The sequence below is a fragment of the Delphinapterus leucas genome, chromosome 16 (genome assembly GCF_059928025.1).
Source record: "Delphinapterus leucas isolate spDelLeu-1000000601 "Yukka" chromosome 16, BTC_Dleu_Yukka2, whole genome shotgun sequence".
Lineage (NCBI taxonomy): Eukaryota > Metazoa > Chordata > Mammalia > Artiodactyla > Monodontidae > Delphinapterus > Delphinapterus leucas.
In genome coordinates this window covers 5,813,024-5,837,098 of record NC_143144.1, presented here as the reverse complement: position 1 = coordinate 5,837,098, position 24,075 = coordinate 5,813,024, and the positions used below count along the sequence as shown (strand labels likewise).

Here is a 24,075-nt window from a genome sequence, read left to right as displayed (position 1 = left end):
GCGGCGGCGGCGGCGGCGGAGGCGCAGGACTTGAGGGCTAGCGGTCTGGCCGGGCGGGATGAGCGGGCCCGGAGCAGCCGGCTCGGTGCGCGGGCTGCGGGTGGACGGGCTGCCCCCGCTGCCCAAGAGCCTGAGCGGGCTGCTGCACTCGGCGTCGGGCGGCGGCGCGTCGGGGGGCTGGAGGCACCTGGAGCGGCTGTACGCGCAGAAGTCGCGCATCCAGGACGAGCTGAGCCGCGGGGGCGCTGGCGGCGGCGGGGCGCGGGCCGCGGCGCTGCCCGCCAAGCCTCCCAATCTGGACGCCGCGCTGGCCCTGCTGCGCAAGGAGATGGTAAGAGAGGTCCGCGGGCTGGGGCGGGGGTCCTTCCCCTCCCGGCTCGCCGTCCGGGAAAGTTCGCCGGAAGTCCCCGCGACACCCGCCCGTCTCCGGCTCTTTTGCCCCAAGCGCCGGCGCCGAAAGAGGGACGCTGTCCGCTCTGTGCCCGCGACTGGACCCTCGCCCTGGGAGGGCACCCTTCTCAAAAGGCAGCTTTTTGGAGTCCGGGCTCCCCTAGTCCGGCCCCAGCTGGCTTAGAGACCCGGGAGGCGCGGCGTGGGGCTGGCGCTTGGCCTAGGGCCGGGGGCGGCTGGTCACCCCTCCCCAGAGGGCAGCAGACCCCCCGGGTCGGGGAGCGGCCATCGCTGCGCGCGAGGGCTTCAGAGCTGTGTGCGATTGTGTTCTTCTGCCCTGAAGAGGAACAGCTTTTTGTCCTTGCGAGTGTAGACGGCAGATGGGAACAGCCCTCGCCCCTCCCCCGCGCCCGAGGCGGCGCGTGCAGAATTGGATTACGGCGGAGCGGCTCCGGCCCACAGATGGCCGTGAAAGCCACCGCTCGACCTGACCGTGTCCGCGCGGTACGGCGACACCCCGAGCCCGCTCGGGAGGAGTGGGGCGGTGGCATGCTCGCCGTCTGGGTGAAGCCCGTGCTGGTTCTTCAGGTTGTGTCCGGGCTCTAAACAATGGGGCTTAGTTTTTCCGCAGTCGTTGGGAAGTATGTTAGGTGTTTGTGGACCAGGACGCACGACTTAGGGTGACGCCAGAAGCAACTCAAGGACAGGGATTTGGGTGGCAGAGAGCCTTTCTCCAGCCTTCTCCAGGCTTAGGCCAGCCTAGAAGAGAACAGAAGAACTTCCTCCTTCTAACCCTCCCGCAGGGCCGCTGAGCACCTTCCCCGGGCCACCCTCTCTCTTTCTAGAATTTGCCCATTCCTTTTACCTAGTGCAGGTTTTTCCCCTCTCCTGGCACAGGTAAATACTTTATTAAGGAAATCTGCTATATGAAAACTGCTTTTTCCCCAAGAATAAATTTACCAAAACATTTATAATAGGAATCCTTTAAATATGCATCGAGTGCATTAAGATATTCTTTAGAAAAATTCAATTTATGCATTTTTTCAGGAGCATATCTGTTCTGAAAACTAAGAATTAAATCTAGAAAAACAGCCTTAACACCTTTTAATCAATTAGATATTGTCTTCCCCCTCCGTGGCTGCCACTGAAGTGATTTCCAGTTCTCTACGAAAAGATTTTTCTAAGCTTCTTACAGAATGACTTAAATTCCAAGCCAACTGTTCTAAATTTATTAATAAACATTAATCGACACCAGCATTGCACAGCTGGTAAGCTGTGTTTTAATTAGATAAATGTACACCGAGTATGTTTACAGCCTGAACTTGGATGCAGCATAAATACGGGGGTGAAATAGGAAGACCCATCCTGGTTAAGTTACCAGAACAGAGACAGGAAAACCTCAGAGAGGTTTTTTCCTGTTGTGAAGCTCTCTCTGCTTTGTGAAAGTGCTTTGGAGTCTCACACACTCCCAAGTGGGAGTAAACATGCCCTTCCCGAAAGTGTTTTTCCAGGTCCCTCCTGGTGCAACTGAAGTAGAGCCACAGCCTTCTCATTATGCCTTGGACCAGAGCTCTCTCAAAGCCTATCTGAAGCACAAGGAAAGTAAACAGCCATCTTAGGTCTGTCTGATATTTAGCTGAGAACAAGACAAAATATGGCTACAGGCCTTGACAGGTCCCTCCCAAGAAACGTCACAAGGTCTTTTGAAGTACTCTGGTTTTTTGGCTTTTTGAGATTTACTAACCTAGGGCAGTGGGGTCTGAGTGGTCACCTCAAACTGAGGCTCCCACTGGGGGGCCTTGCAAGATCAGAACGGAGAGTTCGTGCCTGAATTATCTGCCTAGTAGTTTGTGTTGATCTGTTGACTCTGAAGGCCTGAGGTCAGATCTGTGTCAAGGGACCTAACTAGAAGTCCTGGCAGAATGAAATTAGTTCCTTTTGAAACAGTCCTGTGCCAGCACAGAAAGAGGGCCAGCTTCCAGCAGCAGTAGTGCGGAAGGCATCAGAAGGTGGCTGCATTTTAAGAAGAGAGAGGGTGATAGGAGTCTAGCAGCACAGCCAGCCCGAAGGGCGCTCCCATTGGAATAACGCAGGAGTGGACATTGCAGCTGCGAGGGGCCGGGGGCCGGGGCCGGGTGGGTTGCGGAAAGCCTCCAGTAGCAAAGGAAGGGGTTGAGCCGGAGAGCTGGCTTGGAAGCGTTGATGTGATAGCAGGGCGCTGAGGAGGGAGAGCTGGGCCTGGCAGACGCTAGAGGTATGGTCGGGGCAGGTGAGAGCCTCCGGCAGCATGGGGACCCGGGAATGGGAAACAAGAATCAAATGGGGGCTACTTCTCTGAAACAGAATCTGCAGGAGTTGCTGATACAATGTTAGGAGTCAGGGACAGTGATGCTGAGGAGCCAGAGATGACTTAAGTGTTTTAATGGAAAGTGCAGCTAAGCAAAACAATGAAAAATTACAGTCCTAGCACCTGGAGATAGTCACTGTTAATATCTGGGTGTATCTCCCGATAGGCACAATGTAAATGCTTTCCTTACATCGTCTTATTTGAATTTTATAACTTCTCCACAAGAGAGGTACTGAAAGTGTCTAGTTTAAAAAATATGACTCAGAATTTAAGTAACTCACCTAAGGCGGACAAACTCAACCAGATGTGTCCGGCTCCAAGACCCTGTTTAATCACTGCATTTTACTACTTTTGGGGGGCACATATTACAAATATTTTCTAGATCAATGTATACTATAATGTCTTCTCTCACTCCATAGTGTGCCATTATATGGCAGTAATAACCTTGATAATCCATCATGGGGAAAGTGGGGTTCATCACAGCACTAGGGGAGTCAGGAGGAGTGGCTGCTTATGGGGGAAGGTGGTTTGCCATTACATCAGCGGAAGAGCATGTTAAACATTTCAGAATGTGGAGCTGGAGGCTGGCAGAGTCTGGCCTGGAGATAACTGATTGATGCACGGTGAGGGCAGAACCTGGGGAAGCTGGTGTGCAGGGGCGCCCGTGTGGGCAGAGGTTCTGTCCCGTGACTGGCGACGCCCTGCTCTGCTCTGAGAGTGCTGGTTTCCTGTCCTCATAACAGGGTAACTCTGAAGTTCTGTGCTCCTGTGACTTCCCTTCCCCTCCCCTAGCGAGCTCGTTTGGAGAGCTGGGAGGGTCACACAGATGCTTATTGCTCTTTAGACCTGAAAAAGTCCTTTAAAACAAGAAGCTGAGATTGTTGTTTGTTTGTTTGTTTGCCAACATCAGAGAATAGTTTTGGATCATATTCAACAGATGTTGACCGGGTGTCTGCTAGTTACAAAGTGTTGTGGAGGACACAGAGGTGAATAGGAAGTATCTAGGTGTTAAGAAGCTTATAACATCTGGCAGAGGTGGGCCTCTTTGCAGCAATATGATTGCTGTAGTTTAGACCACTTGTCATTTTTTCATGTCTGAAGACTCTGTATTAGTAATAGAGACTCAGTTTGAACCAACTCTTGCAAAAGGAGAACCTTGTAGGGCTGCATGTGTACAGAGACAGACTAGAACCAGGGTTGATGGGGAACCCAGGAAGGCCATTGTATTCTCCTTTCCCCTCCTTTTTATGTAAAAAAATTTTTTCCCTACATTTTGGAATGTGGCTGCCGAAAGTGTCCACACTCCCAGGTTCAGCCATGCTTCGTTTTTAAAAATATTTATTTATTTATTTATTTGGTTGCGCTGGGTCTTAGTTGCAGATACGGGGCTCCTTAGTTGCGGCTCGCCAGCTCCTTAGTTGTGGCACGCAGGCTCCTTAGTTGCAGCCTGATGGATCCTTAGTTGCGGCTCGCCGGCTCCTTAGTTGTGGCACATGGACTCCTTAGTTGTGGCATGCAAACTCTTAGTTGTGGCATGCATGCTGGAATCTAGTTCCCCGTCCAGGGATCGAACCCGGGCCCCCTGCACTGGGAGTGCAGAGTCTTGTCCACTGCACCACCAGGGAAGTCCCTCAGCCATGCTTCTTACTGCCACTTTGAAAATACTGTGTGGAAGGATGCCAGTGGGTCCAGCTTGGTGGGGTCTGGCCAGCCTGGGCCAGCTATCGGTGACCGAGGGCAGGATGGTATTTTACTACGATGGTATGACCACGTGGATGGGGTTCGGGGCTGTGCATCCCTCAAAGAAAGAACAATTTGCAGAAATGGAGCAGGGGGCAGCTGTTGGACAGCCAAAGTACTAGATGTCTACCGCAGACTTTTTCTGGATAAGAATACTTTGCCCTCAAGGCCCCCATGGTTTCAAAGATTTTTATCTGCCACGCTGACAGGATAGCTTGGCTCAGAAGATCTCGGTTGGCGTTTCAAATCCTTGCGTGTGGTTGAAGGACACAGGTGACTCTCAGGGTCCCCAGGGACCTGGCACACGCCTTTCCCTGCAGGGTTCTTCAGAGACCACTGGCCAGCAGCCCTGTGGGGTTAGCGCATCAAGCTTAGGTCCTCAAAAGCGTCCCACGGAAGCGGAGAGACACAACGAGAGCCTCAGCCGTGGGGCTGGGAGATGGCCGTGTCTGTCCTCGAAGATACGGGGTCCGTGTCTTCTTGGGTTCCACTCCTCAAACCAGCAGCACGTTCTAGTAGCTTTGAAGACTCTTGGCCTCATTTTTTTTCTTTTTGTCTTCAAACTGTCCAGCAGTTACTTTGGTCACCCACTTGTGCGTGAGTGGGAAGTCACCCGCGCAGAACTTTCGAGTTCCAGAGCTGCAGTGGTTTGGGTGAAGAATTTAATCTGAGAAAAAGGATTTGATTCCTGAGAGCAGCAAGACTTATCTTTCCCGCATTTCAGTTGAGACAACAGCTAAAGGCCTAACGAGCTTGTCCAGTGAACTGTATTCTAGGAGACAGGCATGAGCTTGAGTAGTCCAAATCCCTGCAGCGTTCAGTCCTCGTCCTACACACGAAACTAGCGTCTCAGAGAGCAGGTCTGAGTCTTTAAATGGGTTTCTGGTTGGAGGTCCAATCTCGAGCCAGGCCTGTGAAATGCCATCTGAGGTAAGAGCATTAGCTCCCAATGCAGCGTTCTTGGTCGACCTTGGGCAGAGGCGACTGGGGATGGCCGCTGGCCTTTAGTATTGTCTTTGTGTTTCCACTGGTCTTCTCACCAGTATGGCTTATCTTGGTGTTCCCCAAATGGACCAGCAGCCCCAGAGTCCCCTGTGGTGCTCGCTAAAAATGCAGATTCCCGGGCCCCTTCCTATACCAACAGAATCAGAATGGGGGAGAGGCAGAATCTGCATTTTTAACAAGCTCTTTGAGAGCTGGGAAGCTCATGAGCCGGGCATCAAGAGCTTGAATCCTGTTATCAAATTATGTGATATAACTTGGGCAAGCCTCTTCATTATTTTAGGCTACAGGTCCCTTATTGGGAAAATGAGATTAAATGCCATAAAGGATCCAGTTGGCAATAGTAGTATAATTCTTTTCCCCTCATGTTTTTATGGGTCATTATTGTGCCTATAGAAGACATTTGCTCTGTCATAAAATAACGTGGGCACGGGGGCAGGTCCTCCCTAATGCAGTGTGCTTAGTGCCCCCGAGGACCCTTGCACAGCTACACCTGCTTGTGACAGATCCACTTAATGCAAAGGGCTGGGAGCAGAAAAGGAAGAAGGGTGTAAGTTTGCTATTCTTGGACTTGGTTCATCAGAAATTTGGCTGTCTACAATAGTTCTTAAAGATTTTAGGCCGTTCTTACCCTGTGTAATACCTGTCTCCATCCCAGTATCCACCCAATAAAAGCAAAAGCTAAAAGTCTATATGATAGCAGACTTGTGTCTATGGGGTCATTGGCCTGGTTTCATTCCCTTTCAAGGTTATCTCTAAGTGAGATCCTACTTATAGTCTTTGTTTTGTTTTGTTTTGTTTTGTTTTTTGCGGTACGTGGGCCTCTCTCGCTGTTGTGGCCTCTCCCGTTGTGGAGCAAAGGCTCCGGACGCGCAGGCTCAGTGGCCACGGCTCACGGGCCCAGCCGCTCCGTGGCATGTGGAATCCTCCCGGGGCACGAACCCGCGTCCCCTGCATCGGCAGGCGGACTCTCAACCACTGCGCCACCAGGAAAGCCCTATACTTATAGTCTTAAGATTTGAAGATGTAAAGGATTGAAAGATGTGTTTTCGTACCACTTTCAACTTTTATCTATTACTGTACCTCCCTGTAGAGACTCTAAATTCACATTTTCCCTAACTCAGAAGTCTCTCATGAATAGCGCTGCCCTTCTGCTTTTTCTCCCCCTTTTGGTTAAAGTCATTCATCTGTTAAGTGTGGCTCTAAACGTGCCCCAGTTGTTGGCACTTTGGGTACCTCTTTGTTTACAGAGCCAGTGCCCAGGCCTTTCTGCACCCTGCAGCCATCCGTGTCTCCCGCTCTGGGCCCGGGCCTGACGTTGCTGTAGATCTTCGAGGCAAGGTGGGCAAGGATGTTCAGAGAGGGCCCAGGAAGAAGGCCACAGTCCCCAGGCAGTTTCTCCCACCCAGCAGCGGTCAGGAGCTGCACAGTTTTGCTCCTGCAATGCCTGCCTCAGCACTACAGGGACTTCAGAACCCAATTTGAGAAGCTAAATTTTTCACGATACTGGGTAAGAAACCTTATGGACAGATCACAGAGTCCCTGAGCAGGAAACCAGCCCTTAGACTGGCCAGGTCAGATGTTTGCCCCCTCTTGCCCAGTGCTGTTCTCCAGAGCCCTGGCCTCCTGTTCACCTCACTCCTTGCCCACATTCTCCAGATGTTTCCAAGTGATAAGTAGGCAGGGCTCACAAAGGCTGCTCCTTCTTTCCTGTGGCTCATTCCCCCACAGACATAACAGAGATGTTCATTCTCCCCCAAGAGACAAACCCTTAGCCTTCCTTGCGGATCTACAGAAATTGTTTAAGAGAGGTGGCCTTCTCAGTTTTCATGAGCGCTCTCTGTTCCCTTCCGTGATTGGCCCTAAGGAGCCATGGGCAGGCCTCGTTTTGCAGGTCAGAGAATCCTGTCTTCAAGTATTCGGGGAGGGAGGTGCTGTCCTTGACTGGAGAAGTGGAGGGGGTGTGTGTCCTCTGATCTGTGCTCTCTAGGGGAGGGGTAACGTCTGTGGGATGCCAGGCCTGTCCCAGCCTGGGGAGGCGGGGCTAAGGAAGATTACCAAAATACATATGGAGACTAGAAACTTGGAAGGAGGGTGTTTGGTGTATTCTTCGGTTGTCAACTGTACTTAGGATTGGCAATAAAATAGTCAAGTTCATGCAGGTAAAGAGAACGGCAAGGTGTTTAAAATCCCTTGTAACCCCAGATATGCAAATTAAAACAATAAGGTATCATGTTTTACCTAAAAGATTAGCAAAGATGGAAAAGAATGATCGTAGTGATGGTGTGGGTTCGGGGAAATAAGCACCGTAAAACAGAATGGGCACCAACCTCTTTCTCTTGCTTCTTATGTCAGTTTTCTAAAAAACACTAGGTGCTGACACTTAGTTTTCTGTATATTGTCCAAGAACTTGGTTTTCTGATTTTTAGCTTCAGATGCTCTTCCTTAACTGCATCTGCTCTTGCAGAGAGGCAATTTCAATTAGTTGGATATCATTCAAGAAAGTCACAAAATGCAAGCTAACCTTCAAATGTGTGTTGAGTTCCAACGTGTCATTAGTAAGTCGTGTTTTTTCCTCTCGTCCCACCTGATTTTTAGCCTCAACTGCATACACGTTTGCATTCATCGTCTTGAGTAATGAACTTTCAGGCCTTGGACACAAATCCTTGATGAATGGTCTGCTGTTTGTGGCCCCAGGATTGGGGAAGGACTGGAAGGAAGGCATCCCGTTCCCCTTCTCTGCCTTCTCCCCTGCAATTTCATAAATTTATCTTACAGAAATAGTCACACAAGGGAATAACAGTACTTGTACAAGAATATCTTTTGCAGTGATATATAGTAGTATTCTATAATAATAATATATAACAGTGATAGAATACTGTATAGTTGTTGAAAAGAATGGGGTAACTATGTAAATAAACATAGGTGTTCAAGGTATGGAAAAGTTAAGTTACAAAACAGCACATGTATACATTTGTGTATGCATGGTGTCTTGAGGGACATATGCTAAACAGCTAAAAGTGGATATGTTAAGAACAGTGGTTCTTAAATTATGGTCTGAGGACATCTAGGGGTTCCCAGATCCTTTCGGGGGTCCGTAATTATGTGGTGGTCACATTGACAAATGTGATTTTCCAAAATAGTACCTAAGAAAATGTATCAATATTTCGAGGAGCTAAATAATTCAGTGAATCATTTTTCCACATGTTTCACATAACCAACGCTTGACACGTGGTTAAAAGGTCCATTCAGAGTGCGAGACTGGTGGGTTTTAATGAAACAGTATGAAAAGCTCATTGTCATACTTTCAAATTCCACACTGGAGCCACCTTAAGGATAGCGTCAAAGAAGAATAGCCCCAATTACCTGAAAGGTGATTAAAATACTCCTCTTTTTCCCAATTACATACCTGTGTGAGGCCACGTTTATTTCAACCAAAAATAGCATGTTACAAGGATCAAGTACAGAGCAGATAAGCCAGAGATTAAAAGGATTTACAAAATCTCATTTATAAAAATGTTATTTATATTAACAATGGGTATAGTGTTTTTGAATGGATTAATATGAAAGTTTCTCAGTTTCAGTTTCCAATAAGGTAACTACTGATAGGTATAACCCACATAAACAAGAGATCTTGGGGACCCTCGATAATTTTAAGAGTATAAAGGGGTCCCAAGACCAAAACATTTGAAGATTGCTGCTTTAGAACGTGAAATTATGGAAGACTCTTTGTATAATTATGAGCCGTTGACTTTTTTTTTTTTGCGGTACGCGGGCCTCTCACTGCTGTGGCCTCTCCCGTTGCGGAGCACAGGCTCCGGACGCGCAGGCCCAGCGGCCATGGCTCACGGGCCCAGCCGCTCCGCGGCATGTGGGATCTTCCCGGACCGGGGCACGAACCTGTGTCCCCTGCATCGGCAGGCGGGCTCTCGACCACTGCACCACCAGGGAAGCCCCCGTTGACTTTTTAATAGTTAGAATATTTTATTTTTGTAATCGGGAAAGTTAAGGAATGTACAAAGACGTTTCTTAAAGACAACAGTTGATCGCTTTTCTTCATCTTCACCTAGGGCACAACGAGAGGAAATGGGCTTCATTGGTACTATCATTACTTTAGGTCAGAGATGAGCAAGGCCGTCTTCATGAGAACTGCTGAGTTGCAGAATGGGCTCCATCCATCAGTGCGGATGCCTTCTGGCGTAAGCAGAAAACTCCACTCAAACTGCCCTTCCTGGTCGAGGAGTTCATGGGAGAGTGTAGAGGCGGGCCGAGCTTTGGGTCTGGCCTAATCCCTGGCGAGGCCATGCATCTGGTGTGTTTGCTGACTCTGAGTCACCGGGGCTCTTCCGAGGCAGTCCTCAGCTCAGTGGGGCCACAGTGTTAACAGGAGACGAGGCTGACTGATGTGCATCCCCCTGGGGAGGAGCCATGTGACGGATGGAAGCCTGCTTAGGGAGCCCAGGATCACAGCATGCCGGGGAGCTCGGGGTCCTGCAGGGGCAGCTCTGTCCAGCTCCGGCTGCTGAGTTCATAGCTTTTTCTCTCTTAGATCAACACCGATGAAGCTGTTCTCGTTGACTTTCCTTTTCTAAACAGTATGCAGGTCAGCGTCCTTCTGTCGACACATCCTTCATTCAGAAATCAGGTTATGATCCGTTAGTCACTGCTTTATTGCATTCCAGTCCTGTGGATGCACACTAGACACTCTCATTAAATTGGGGGCATTTACCAAGTCTTGTCTAAAATAAATTTACAAGCTGTTCATTGGATATGCTTACTTATTCATTACGTTTTCAAAAGATAACTTTAAAAGTTCTCTCGTTATGAATGAATACGTATTCACAGTAGAAAATCTGGAAAGTTCAGAAAAGCCCCAAATAAAAGGCACTTGAGATCTCAGCAGCTTGCTGCACCACAGCTGACATGGCGGCATCTCCCAGTGTCGTCTGTGCAGGCGGGGCAAGCTGATGGTCTGGCATGGACGCTGGAGTCCTACCACGTGCCTGCAGCCCCCTGCTCTTAGTGAAGGGCCTGCATCTTTCAGGGCTTCAGTTTCCTCATCGTAACAGAATCCACACCTACCTCACAGAACAAGGATGAGGATTACCTATTTGTGTACAGCTGAGATTTTCTACTCCACGGTCCCTAGAAATGAACTGGTTAGCTGGTTAAAAGTTACGTGAGGGACTTCCCTGGTGGCGCAGGGGTTAAGAATCTGCCTGCCAATGCGGGGGACACGGGCTCGAGCCCTGGTCCAGGAAGATCCCACGTGCCGCGGAGCAACTAAGCCCATGCGCCACAACTACTGAGCCTGTGCTCTAGAGCCTGTGAGCCACAACTACTGAGCCCACGAGCCACAACTACTGGGCCCGCGCGCCTAGAGACCGTGCTCCGCAGCAAGAGAAGCCACCGCAATGAGAAGCCCGCGCACCACGACAAAGAGTAGACCCCGCTCGCCCCAACTAGAGAAAGCCCGTGTGCAGCAATGAAGACCCAACACAGCCAAAAAAAAAAAAAAAGTTATGTGATGTTTTAAGGCTTTTGATAGACATTGCCAGTGAGTCCTCCAGAAAGGTTTTACAAGCATGCAGCCCTATTATTACTAGTTTTTAAAATTAGGAGTAACGTGCTTGTTGGAAAAAAAAATTAGGCAGTACAGAAGGCCGTGAACATCCAGTCCCACTTTCCAGAAGTAAATTCTGCTAACGGACATTTTCTCTTCTAGTCAGAAGCTTGCACATGTGTGTGCATAGATGTATAAAGTGAGATCCTACTAAACATACAATTCTGTACCTTGAACTTTCGTGCCAAATGGTGTGTGTTGGTCAGTGTCCTACTCTAGTGCTTAGAGAGCTGCTCTGTCTTTTAAATGACTGCCTGGTTTTTATTGTATGACTATAATATAATTTCTTAAGTCAAGTTTCTATCATCCGTTATGTTCCGAACTAAACTTTCACCCGACAGACTTTTTCCGCGTCTGTCCCCATATTTTGGGGCCCCCTGTACTGTAGTTCCCGATTCTATAGCTTAACTTTGGATCTGTACATCCCTCGCACCATGTGAGGTGGGGTAGTTTTCATCTTAGGTTGAGGAATCACAGCAATAGCAGATAGAGGACTACCAGGGGAGAGGGCTCATTGCCCACGCTGGCACCAGATCTGCTACCCCCTCCCCTGGGCCCAGGCTCCTATACGGAGCTGGGTACAAATAAGGCCATTTCCTTGTATGTTTGTCTTATTTTCTACTCACTGCTGTGTTTGGGAAGAAGTTGCACCGATGAATTACCCCAAATTTTGTTTTTAGTTACTTCAATAAAACAGACTCTTTTTCTTAAATGTATTTTTTACTTCTGAGAAAATCCTAAAATTTTTCATGATGCTTTGTTTTCAATCAACATAAATCTCCCATGAAAGTCTTCTTTCATCTTCTAGGCCTTGTACCCTAATGGTAATGTTTCTATTATAATCTGAAAGTCAGGAAGAACTTCCTCCTCAACACCACCCTCCAAAGATATCCAGAGGCTGGGTGACCCCAGACCCAGCTGGGAACCACCACCCTGTCTGAGGTGTATTCATGGGGCCAGCCCACTGTGAACTCTTGAAACCGTCACGAGCGAGGGTTGTTCAGGATTATCCGGCCCCGTCGTTGGAGATGCCGCGGGTTGGTGAGCCACCTGTGCGTGCAGCAGGCAGCGTGCAGGGAGCTCTGCTCGTGGGAAAAGTTCAGGAAGGAGGCAGGAAGCCTGACCAGGGAGAGGAAGGAATCACGCTAGCAGTTTAAAGAGATGGAAGCGAGTGGCTTGTTCTGAATTGTCTCAGAGGTGTAGACCAAGGGGCTGCAAATGGCAGGGTCTTAGAAGTCTGTGTTTTTCTAAAATGAGCCCGTCTGAATTTTTCAACTGCACTTTCAAATAAGAGCTGCATTTTCTGAATCCACCTGTGAATGAGGAGAGCAGCTGTCCTTTAGGGACCCGTGGGAACACGTCCGTAAGGTGACAGGCTTCTGCTCGCAGGGTGGGGACAGTGGCGAGGGTTAGTGGGCTTGCTGAGGGCATGTTCCCCTGCCTAGCCCCCCCGCCCCCGCCACGGCCGCCTCACTTTCTTCGGGAAGGATGAGAAGTTCTTGTTCATGGGTGATTTCATCATGTCCTAGAACATAATGGCAGTTGAGTTCTCTTGGCGCCGGTGTTGAGAGCCTGCTTTCTGGCCTGTCATGAGTTTGTCTTCCAGCTGCAGATGGCTGGCTCTGTAACGAGCGCTCAGGAAGGAATCTTGGTTTTGTGCCTCCTCCTGTCAGGCAAGAGGCGAGTGCTTTTTTGATGACGTGGCGAGAACCACGCGGTCTGTGGCTTTCCTCAGGGGGACCTTGGTTTGGAGCCAGGGGCCTGCGAATCCTAGTGCGACCCACTGCCAGGACGCTGCCAGGCGTCCTCTGGGAGGGCACCGAGGTCTCCACAGCGAGGCGCTTTCCCTCAGGCAACCAGTATCCGAGTTTCCTCTGCAGGGTTCTGCGCTGGGTGCTGAGGGACCCAAAGGGCAGTGGGTCCCTGCCATCTGGGCTCCTCCTACAGTAGGAGAAGGAAGACCGTGTGTGTACCCACAGCATAAGGTAGAGAGTGATAAATGCCATGAGACAGGCAGAGAAGGCAAGGGAAAGCAAGGAGCGCTGGTGGCTGAGCCCATCCAGGTCTGAAGAGTGGAGGAGACCCTGGGGCTGGGCTTCAACAGATGTAGTTGGAGACAGCCAGGGGACACTCGGGGTGAAGGGGCCTCAGCCTGAACAGTGCATGAGGCGCAGGGGAGCATAGTTTCAGACCAGATCAGGGGATGCTGCCTAGGGATTTTCAATTTACATCTAGAAAATTCAAGTGAAAATGTTTAAACAAGCACAGCTGGGGGAGAGGGGGGGTCCTGGCTAGGAAGCTAGGTTGTTCCTAGCTTCCTGTTTACTTACCCCATGTCCTCCTAGCTAATCTGGAGGATTGCTGGTGAATCAGAGGAAGTGGAATCTAGGACCCGAAGAAGGAGGTCCCGAGAAGCTGGGTGGGGTGTGGGCGTGTGCGTGCACGTGTGTTGTTTTTAAATCCCTGTAATCCTGTTCAGTTAGTCCAAACGCTTGGCATCTGTTGGCTTGTGTAACAGGCATGTACAGGGCTGCGCTGTATTCCTGGGCTGGTCAGACTTGGTTTCTAGGCCAGCTTTCTGCCCGATGACAAGGCAGCTTTGTGAATCACCAGCCGCCATGGTGCAGAAAGGTCCAGGTCATGATCTGACTCCCAGCCTAGTGTGTCTCCCACGTAGGCCTGGGAATGCCTTGGAGAGCCTTGGCACCTAAAGAGAATAGCCTGGAACCTCGCTTCGGGGGTAGCACGGCATCGTGGGAGGTCGGGGCCTCTGCAGCCTGTCAGGGGTTGTAGAGCCGTGGAGCCTAGTCTTCTGCATTCACCTGTGCCCCCTGCATTCCAGTGGCCCAGCGGGTTGACAGACCTGGGCCAGTAGCATGTCACTCCCTGCTACTTCTTTTTCCCTAAACAGTTTTGGGATTCCCCCAACCCTACTGGTATCAGAGTGACCCAGTAGAAGCATCTCCAGGATTCTGGATGAATGTTTACTATGACTTTCAGAGCAAATATTGGTGTACTCTCTGGAAGGTGTGACTTCCTTTATTAAAGTTTATGTTCCCTGTATAAAATCCTAGAGAAGGTAGGGCCATGTGAATTTGCCGAGTCTGAACCTTGTGGCTTGGTTGTTGTATTCAGATCCGGATACCGTGGAGGAGGCTTTGGAAAGTCCAGAGGAAAGAACTAGATGGTTAATAGAACAGAGTCATCACGAATAGTGGAAGGACTGAGGATATTAGCTCGGAGAAGGCAAATGGTTTAGGGGGTGAAGGTGGTGGAAAGAGATTATCCTCAAATATTTAAAAGGTGGTTAAGAAAGAGAGTAACTAAATTTGTATGTGCAGCGGCGACACATAGCATCAAAGGGCTCGCAGAGTTTGACTTGGTATAAAGAATAATTACATCGGTTTGAAATGAACTAGCTGGTTTGCAAGGTCCTCTTCGTTGGGGTTTGAAGTAAGACACGGGAGGGCCTTTCCTCCTTGAGAGTCTGCAGTTACCACTGCTTCCCACAAAGCAGGCTGACGGCGAGAGCGTGCATCCAGTGTGGCGGCCCCGGCGACGCCACGCACACCCCGGGCCGGATCAGGGCTCAGCGGGCGGAGGAATGAGGCGGCACGCGGGCGCTGCCCTGGCCGGAGCCCCGAGGTCCCTGCCATTCCTTTCCAAGCTGAAACCCTGCAGGCCAGCAGAGTGGAAAAGAACAGTGAAGAGGGAAACAAGGGTGGCAGCAGCTACCGCTCTTTTCAGGAGCTGAACAGTTGGTCTGCCGTGCTCTCGCAGCTTGGATCCGGGCCGGCGGGCGGGCGCCCGGGGCCTGGATACGGCGCCGCGCCCCCTGCCGGCCTGCGGTTCCGGGCGCCCAGGACAGTCCCTACACGTGGCACGGGAGAGGCAGACGGATACTCCCGTCAAGAACCCTGGTTCTTCACTAGAACTGGACTTCAGGATCATCTGTGTAATTTTTAAAACACAAATGTCAGGGACCCACTCTTCCGACATACACACGTATATTTGTGCACACTCACGCGCGCGCGCACACACACACACACACACACTCATGAGGAATAGTGATGGTGTCTTGACCCGACAGTGGGACATTGTGGCCGCCCGGTCACCTCTTGGTTTGCCTTCCCTGTTCAAGGTGTGCTTTGGAGAGTAGGATGCCTTGGGACATGTCTGTCCTTCAGGAAAGCCTTCTCCCAGGCGCTCACCATTCGTTGAGGACTAAGGAGCGGTGGTTTAGGACACAGAGCCCCAGTGTTTGCGTAGCCACAGATTATCTGGCCCAAAGCCTCCATTTATTGACAGGTTGAGGGCAAGGGCCTCAACAAAGCCATGGAAAGTGCCGGAGCTGGGCCTGGAGGCCACGCCCCCGGCTTGTGGCGAGGTCTCTTCCTGGGAACAGCTTCTTTAGGAATTCTAGGTAGAAGGAATTCTAGAATAAAGGGAAACGCTCCAGAAAGAACAGGACCCGCATCTCCGTCTGGGTCTTCCTTTGAGCATCCTGGCTCTTATGCAAAGGCGGTGCGAGCGGCTCCGTTTCTGTAGTCTGTTCGGCGGTACTGGAGAGAGGGCTGGTGACTGGGCGTGGCTGACGGTGTGAAGAGTGACCTGGAGTTTATCGCCCAGTCTTGTCACCAGGTGACCGCTCCTTCCTGGGCCCTAGCTTCCCTTGCGCAGAAAATCTCACTGCTGGGTAATATTAAAGACTAACTCCTCTGACACTCCCTGCGGTTTTCTGTGGACTGTTCCCCGGACATCGCGACCCCTTTAGCCTAGCGCTTGTTACACAGGAGGCATTTGACTCCTGTTTATTTAAATGGTTGATATTTCATTTGATCCTCCCAACAGATTAAGAGGAAGTATTCCATTTTGTCATCAGGTGAGGCATAGAGATGATAAATCTGGCATCTTGTTTAGAGTGTCTCCCCTCGAGACTCTGTGAGGTTTGCCACCCAGCAGCACTGCTCAGTGTTCCCGTCACCAGTGGCCTCAGGCCTGGGGCCCGAGTCAGAACCCGCAGGCTTAGCAAGATCCCCAAGTGGTTCTCATGCACAGGAAAGTGTAGATGCATTGGTCAAGGCTGCATTTCTAGGTGAATTAACCCTTCTCCCTTTGGGATTGATGGAAACGGTGCATCGCCTGTCCTGATTGTGCTCTCTTCCCTGGGATGGGCCGCGGGGAAGGGAGGAACCTGAAGGTAAACAAATACGTGACTTTTAAATGTTCTTGGTTCTGTCATCACTTGTGAAAATAGTTCCCAGGAGAATCTGTAGAGGTCCCGGGTCTCACTAGGCTGATTTGGTGGCCGCTCTGGCGAGTGATCCCACAGCCATCTCAGGAGGAGATGTCCTCTTGTCCAGAGGAGAGGAAGTCTGACCACTTGTGAGCCTGGAGACGGAGCTGGTTGGAGGGTGAGCGCTCCAGGGGGCAGTGTGTGACACTGACCGGTGAGCCACTGGCGGTGGCAAGGAGACTGTTGGCCCAGGGAGGAAAGACGGCCGTAGCAGGGCAGGCACACGTGGGTCTTCTCTGAATCTGATCGTGGCAAGAGGAAATGACACCCTTGAATCTTGCTGTCCAATGTGAAGCCAGCTGGGGCTTGCAGAATGTGCAAAGCTGTTGCTCCACAGGGCGTGCCGGGGCCCCCGCCGCCCTGCGGGTGTGACCCTTCCCTGACATGTTGAGTAACGTCTGAGGCGTGGGCATCACGTAATTAAGGTTTTCTCAGAACTGGAAATCCGAAGCATTCAGGTGATGCTCTGCGTCGTTTGCCGCGTGGATGGAAGGTGCAGGCGCGAGCAGATGGCTGGCTGAGGGTACAGCTGAGGTGACACTGCAGTGCTGACTTGTCGTTTTTACCTGCCTGCCCCTTCCCTCAAGGTCGGCCTCCGACAGCTGGACATGTCCTTGCTCTGCCAGCTATACAGCCTCTACGAGTCCATCCAGGAATACAAGGGAGCGTGCCAGGCTGCGTCGAGCTCAGACTGCACTTACGCGCTGGAGAACGGCTTCTTCGACGACGAGGAGGGCTATTTCCAGGAGCAGAGCCCCCTGCACGACAGGAGGGAGCAAAGCCCCCCGAGGGACCCCTCACCGCCTGTCTCCCCGCTCTGCAGCGCCGACTGGATCCTGGAGTCCATCTAAAGGACCCAGGAGGGAGGCGACTGTCAGCGTGTGCTTCTCCTCTCCTCCCCCGCTGCGGGCATCCCCAGGCCAGTGGGACCTGTGCTGCCCGTTCAGTTTGCAGGCAGGGAGATCTGCCTGGGCGCGGGGCCTCGGGCCGCTTCGGGGGCCGCTTTCTACTGAGGTGACCTGGAGGCGTTCAGCAATCTCCTCACAGCCTGGCCCTGAGGCCCTGCGGCCAAGGATTTGTACTGAGAGCATGATGAGAGGGTCCCTGGAGAAGACCTGCTCGGGTTATTTTGTGCGAGATGAGAGGACCCGTGTGTAGCTGGCGGCTTTCTCACAGGTAGGGTTTGCCTCCAGTTTACAGTGTAAGAGAGCTAACACTTCCCTGCTGCCCTTCCTCGGTGTGTTCAACAGCCCTTCTTGCTGTTTCCTGAGCTCTGAAGCCACTGGGTCGAGCTGTATTTATTTGTAAGCTGCATTACTCATGGTCCAGTGACTCAGTAAAAGCTTTTCACTGAAACAGTAAACATTTCAGGTCACACCAATCAAGAGAACTGCATTCTCTTAACCTGTCAAAAATTTTTGTATCATCGTTTGTCCCTCAGATGTGGGAGGAAGGAAGATAGTACAAAGATACTTCAAGCGGGGTGGGGGGGGGAAACTGGAGCAAGCTGTGTTTTGTGTCACCCACGGTAAGGCGGTGAACGTTTCAGGTTTTAAAGATTCTGAATGTCAGCTACTATGTGAGAAAGCAAACTCTTCCACTCAAAACGGTCGTCACCTTAAGCCTTACTATATTTATTAAAATCTTTCATGCACACTTTACGCTTTGTAGGTTACAAGTGAGGATAAAATGCTAAACTGTCTGTGGTTGTGTATCGATATTATTTTGGTCTGAATTAAGAATCATCAACTTTCATCACTTGAATGCGTTGAATCCGATCAACTGCTGAAAGAAAATTGCAGTTTGTTTTCTTGCCAGTAAGAATTTGAAAGAAGCTTTATTCCTCTCTTAGCTCGTTCCTGGAGTTGTTTTATCAGTAGACTGCGGCTGACAGTTACGTCTCAGGGCTGTTCAGTCACTGAATACTCTGGGCCCCTTGCTTCTCTTCTCTTCTCTCCTTTGGAGCAGTAGTTGCTTATTAGCACCTCTTTGGGGTCAGAGAGAGGACGTAAAACTCACCATCGTGAAGCAGCATGTTGACAGCCTGTCAGGTACACAACCCCATTTCAGGGATAGGGGTGATATGCAGAGAAGGAAAAGCCTTCCCGCTCATTTGCTGTGTTGAAAGTCACCATTAAAATGAGGGGTGGCAGGAAACTGCCTTCAGCAAGTGGCGGGACTGTTCGGTGGGGAAAATTCATTTTATTTATTTATTTTTGGCTGTGTTGGGTCTTTGTTGCTGCGTGCGGGCTTTCTCTAGTTGCGGAGGGCGGGGGCTACTCTTCCTTGCGGTGTGCGGGCTTCTCATTGCGGTGGCTTCTCCTGTTGGGGACTCTAGGCGCGCGGACTTCAATAGTTGCGGCATGTGGGCTCAGTAGCTGTGGCTCACGCACTCAGTAGCTGTGGCTTGTGGGCTCTAGAGTGCAGGCTCAGTAGTTGTGGTGCCCGGGCTTCGTTGCTCCCCGGCATGTGGGATCTTCCCGCACCAGAGCAGGCGTGTCCCCCGCATTGGCAGGCGGATTCTTAACCACTGCGCCACCAGGGAAGTCCTCGGTGGGGAAAATTGAAAGTGGCAAAACCAGGTGAAGTCTGGTTGTCTACTGGAACCTCTTCCTTCGAGGCTGGGCCCCTGCTTAACAATGAGGTGAACCTGAGCTCAGTTGTTCTGAACCTTGACCACATGAGAATCACTTGGGGGAGCTTTCAGAACAGTATCGAGCCAGGATCAAGACTTCCCCTTGTGCCCCCCTCGCGCCCACCCCACTCCCCGCTCCGGCCCCTAGCATCATTCAGATTTAATTAGTAAGGAGTGAGGCCTGGGTGCCTGTACGGTTCTAAAAGTCTCCCCTGCCCCCCCGTGAGTCTAATGTGGATCTAGTTGAGATCTAGAATTCAAGATGTAGTCCGTGGAGCAGGCGTCACCGGAAACGTGGTGCAGAATCTCACCCACCCAGCCTTCTGCCCCCGGCCCTGCGCCTTGACACGAGTCCTCCGACCATCCTTCTGCACAGAGTTCCAGAAGTGCTGCTTTAAGTCAGCCCAGCACCAACACTGCTGCTCTCAGAGGGCTGTCCCTGCAGCACTGAAGAATTGCCTGGCCTGCCCCAGGCGAAGCTTGCGGGGCTGGCTCTGTCTGGGGGAGCGCTCTGATTCAGAATGCTTGCGTTCCCTGGGTCTGCGGGGACCCGCAGTGACTCCTAGGGCCTGTGAGTCTCTGGGCCTTTGTCTCATCACTGTGGGATAGCCTGTCAGAGTTAGAAGTGGAATGAATCAAGGCGAGCAAGGGGCCCTTCCCTGCCGGCTGGGCTGACACATTCCTGGCTCCTGCAGTGAAGTGGCATATACACATAAACCACTGTGGGTGGTCAGCGCTCCATCTGAAATATATATAACTCACCCCAAACCTTCTCTTACTCTAAGTGTAGTACACTTTAAATACTGTAAATACAGCTTGGCAAGGAATATTAAAGTTTCCCAAATCATAAAGTGTTTTCGAATATACCCTTCTACAAAGGTGCCACAGGTGACTAGAAAATAAATTCAGCTGGTTTCGTTTTTTGCTACCTGGCGTAAGTCATTACTTGTAAGTTCAGAGTGGGTCTGTCTTGCTACTCGGTGACCAGCAGAGAAACGTAGACGATAAGGCAGTCCAGCATTACCGGACGAAAGCTGCAGAAATTGTGAACTACTGTGTAAGGCGACATCCATAGTTGTTAAGAAAACACCTCTAGCTTCCTAGGCATATGTGCAGTGAACTCAGAATTGTTGCTAATTTAAGCCTTGCAATTCACAAACGATACTGTTCCCCTTATGTCCCCAGTGGAATTCATAGTCGGTTAGCCAACCTGACTCCTTGCTTTCATGCCTCTGTAACCTAGGGTGATGTTACTCCTTCAGCTAGCATTATTATTTAGCATTTATCGGGATCACGTTGATCCAGGCGCCCAGAACAGATGAACACCGTGAAGAGCCTCTGGCCAGTTCTCCACTTCCACAAATAGCTTAGCACGGGATGTTAAGTACTGTGATGGGGGAAGTACCATGGGCCACTGAGTGCCAGAAGGAGACTCCACAGCTACTTGGGGATATTGGTGGAGCCCTCTGAGCTGGCTTTGGAGGTTGAATAAGTCCCTCAAGAGGCCAAGAGTGAGAAGGCAGATGTAATGGCTTAAACGAAGTCTCCGAAAACTTTTACGTGCAGTGCCGTGTGCTTTCATAAAACACTTTCCTTTCTATAATTTAAATGGGTTAAGCGATTTGCCAAGGACCGTGGCTAAATAACAGCGGAGCTGGAGTTCTCAGACGCACTTTGTGCTTTACGTTTAAGGCGCAAGCAGGTGCTGGAATAATGTGAAATCTAAGGAGACTGCCTGGTACAGCCCGTTCGCCTTCATCACAGTGCCGTATTATTTAATGATTTGTTGTGCAGTGCTTTCTGCTGGATCTTGGTCTGACGTCTACATGCACAGGCCTGATTTCTTTCAGAGCCTGTGATAACAAACATACGCCAAGTGTATGTGTGACCCAAAGACCCCACAGCAACCAACATCACTTCACTGGAGGCGAGTTGTCAGTGGAGTCTCATCTCTCTGCCCAAGGAAAACTTAGCGATTGTCAAAAGCCCAAGCATGTCCAGTCCTCTTGTCTTCATGGATTGTACTTTCAGTTCAGAGAGATGTATCTGAGCCCATGCTGTACGGAGGTGGTAGAACTTCGGTTGGAAGGTAACATCTGGAGGTTACACCTGAAGAACGGCTGACACCTGCTGGGTCAGTGTCATGGGTGAAAAGGCTATGGGAGCGCGCGTGGGCCTCCAGACCACCTAGTGTGGGCTTTGGAGAGGGTGTCAACAGCCTGCCTGATGCCTTTGTTCTAATCAACTATGATAAGGATGTGTGATTTTCCACCTCACTCCTCTGGCCACCAGTTAACTGAGGACAGGTCCCTAGAGACCCAGCTTCCAACATGGTTCTCCTGACTTTCTGAAGAACTCTCACAAGGAAGCTTAGCATCTACACAATGTTGAGCACAACCCTTGTTAAATACACGAACAAAGCAAGATTAGCAGAATAAAAACATGACGTGATTAGTAGTTTAGGAAGAGTTATAGCCCCAGAGAGGCAGGTCCCTGTGAGAGGGGAGGACAAGAGGATGAGAGAATTATGCACTGTCAACCTCAGGCAGAAGCTCAAAGACCCCCTCTCTCTGCTCTCCATCCCGTCTCCAAGACAGAAGCACTAATGAAAGTCAGTGACCAGTGGGGCCCCAGGAACACAGAAACCATCGTTACTCGGAAGGCCGATTTTGGTGGGAGGAGTACTTGCCTTAGAAATAGACGTGGTTAAAGCCACAGTCACCATACGACCTGGGAGCATTTCCCAAGTCTCTCACAAGGGCACGGGGTATCGGAGAAGAGAAGTTAGGACTTTGTTCTGGGACTTAGGGAAGAGAGCAGCTTACCTTTCGTTCTCTCTCTGCTGCCCTCAGGGTGATGAGATGCCAGGGTGGGCTCAGGGAGAAAGGGCGAGAGAGGAAACCACCTAAGATGACCTCTAGGACATCATTTGTGTTAGAGGCAAGAAAGCTCTGAAATTCCTAAGTCCAGCACAATGATAGGGAAGCCATGGGGACTTGAGGTTGAAGGGCAGGCTGGTAATAGCGCCTGTTCATCTGGTGTGGCCCTGTGCATGGACGCCTCAGGAATCTAGATGGAGGTGAGTTTGGAGAACGAGGAGGGTGCTTGCTAACCAGACTCCACCTGCAGTTACTGTGTGTCCCCGGCCGGGCCATCGCCAGGAGTACTCCCCACTGGGCGCTGGTCCTCTCTGGCCGATGCCCATCTGCCTTCCTGGCAGAAATACTAGGGACCATAAGCTCAACTCATTTCCCCTGGGGTCATACACCATGTGACTTTTCTCAACAAGCTATCAAGACACACCCTAAATGGCCATTGATCAGTAATTTACACCAGCTCAAGCACCTTGCCCGAAGCACTTCCAGTGTGCTTGGACCTCGAATTGGAAGGAGCCCAGTATAAGACGTGGAGGTTGAGCTTCTGTCCCCCAGCTGTGGAAGGAAGAGTAGAAACACGCCCCTTAGGGCAGAAGACACAGTCTTGTACAGACAGATGCCTGGTCACACATTTATGTATTTTAAATGGACTGGTACGATTTATATACCACCTGTGTTTAAAAAAACTGTTTAAGGCTGCTTTATAAAAATTCATACAACACAGTAAAATGCAGTTTTTTAAAAAGTGGGTTTAAAAATCAGCAAAGGGAATACGAAGGCAGGAAAGGTAAGATGCAGCCAGGTGTAAAGTCAGCACAGGAAGCACCTGCTGTGAGAAAGACAAGTGGTTCTATTTGCCTGCAGAACATAAATGAAGGAGTTTCTGACCTTGAATTGAAATGAAGGCCATAGATGGATGGAGAAGGCTCAGCTCTAGAGCAGGTGTTCGCCTGGGTGTTTCCCTGCCAAATGAGTCCAAGCAAGGTGATTTCTGGGAAATACGGGAAGGAGCTAGAATGGCATTCTTTCCGTGTTGTGAGGGAATCGTCATAGCTGCACGGAGTCCACTCCCGGCCAGTGTGGGGAGCCCCTCGCAGTGCGCTGAAATCTGTGTCCCTGGGACTCTGATGAAGCCACAGATAGAAGGTTAAGTTTCACAGGCGAGTCCCGCTCAAATTTGGGAGGTTGTGTGTGTGTGTGCTGGGTGTGGAGCTGCTATTCGCCAGATGATTTTGTGATAGGCTGAAAAATGGCCCCCCAGAGATATCTGGGCCAAAGATACAGTCTCTGGAACTTGTAAATGTTACCTTATTTGGAGAAAAATGCCTTTGTGGATGTAGTTCAGGATCTTGAGATGACCAGATCATCCTGAATTACCCGGGTGGGTCTTAAATGCTATCACAAATGTCCTTGTAAGAGGGAGGCAGAGGGAGGTTTGACTCACGGAAGAGGAGGTGATATGAAGATGGAGGGGAGATTGACGTGCCCAGGAGCCAGGAACTGGCATCAGCCACCAAAACCCGCAAGAGGGAGGGAATGGATTCTCCCTTAGAGCCTCTGGGGAGAGTAGTCCCGTCCACACCTCGGCTTTGGCCCAGTGAAACTGACTCTGGACTTCCTTCCTCCAGAATTGCGAGAGAATACATTTGTTGTCTTAAGCCGCAAGCTTGTGGTAATGGGTACAGCAGCCACAGGAAACTGGCACAGATTTCTGGGCACCCTTGTGTTCCTCCCGCTTAGCTGTTTATCTCTGTTGCGACAGGGCAGCATCATTTAATCTGCCAGCCCCCCCCCCACTGTGCCCCCCCTTTCAGAATACCCAGCATGCATTTCCCAGTGGGCTCTTAGAGGCAACTTCTAGGGTTATCATGAGGGTGAAGTGAGTTAACGATTATAAAGCCCCTAAAACAGTGCCTGGCGCAAAGTCAATAGTATATATAAACTCTTCTTAAATAGGAATGAATAACTATAATCCTATTTGGGTACTGAGATTCTTGCTTTTGCAGCGTATTTCCTCTACTGGCTTAGCCAGAGAACCCTATAATTCAGTCTTGGGTCACTAACTCTCCCTGCAGAATGAGTCGCCAGCTTTGCAAATAAGGTTATATCGGAAAGGTACAACACATCTCTTAAGGATCGCAGCAATGCTGAGGAAAGAATACAATA

At 50.5% G+C, this 24,075-nt stretch overlaps 2 protein-coding genes across 2 annotated transcripts in view; both read left to right on the top strand.

The window, feature by feature from the left end:
• On the top strand, positions 1-19,961 carry FAM89A (family with sequence similarity 89 member A). Its single transcript, XM_022553191.3, has 2 exons — positions 1-331; positions 16,986-19,961. The coding sequence occupies exons 1-2, from the start codon at positions 59-61 to the stop codon at positions 17,247-17,249; spliced, it is 537 nt and encodes a 178-aa protein (XP_022408899.1). The 5' UTR covers positions 1-58; the 3' UTR covers positions 17,250-19,961.
• TTC13 (tetratricopeptide repeat domain 13) overlaps positions 17,472-24,075 on the top strand; it is a 93,569-nt gene continuing 86,965 nt past the window's right edge. The window contains exon 1 of the mRNA XM_030763509.2: positions 17,472-17,574. The gene's annotated coding sequence lies outside the window, so the exon portion shown is untranslated. The remainder of the gene's footprint in view (positions 17,575-24,075) is intronic.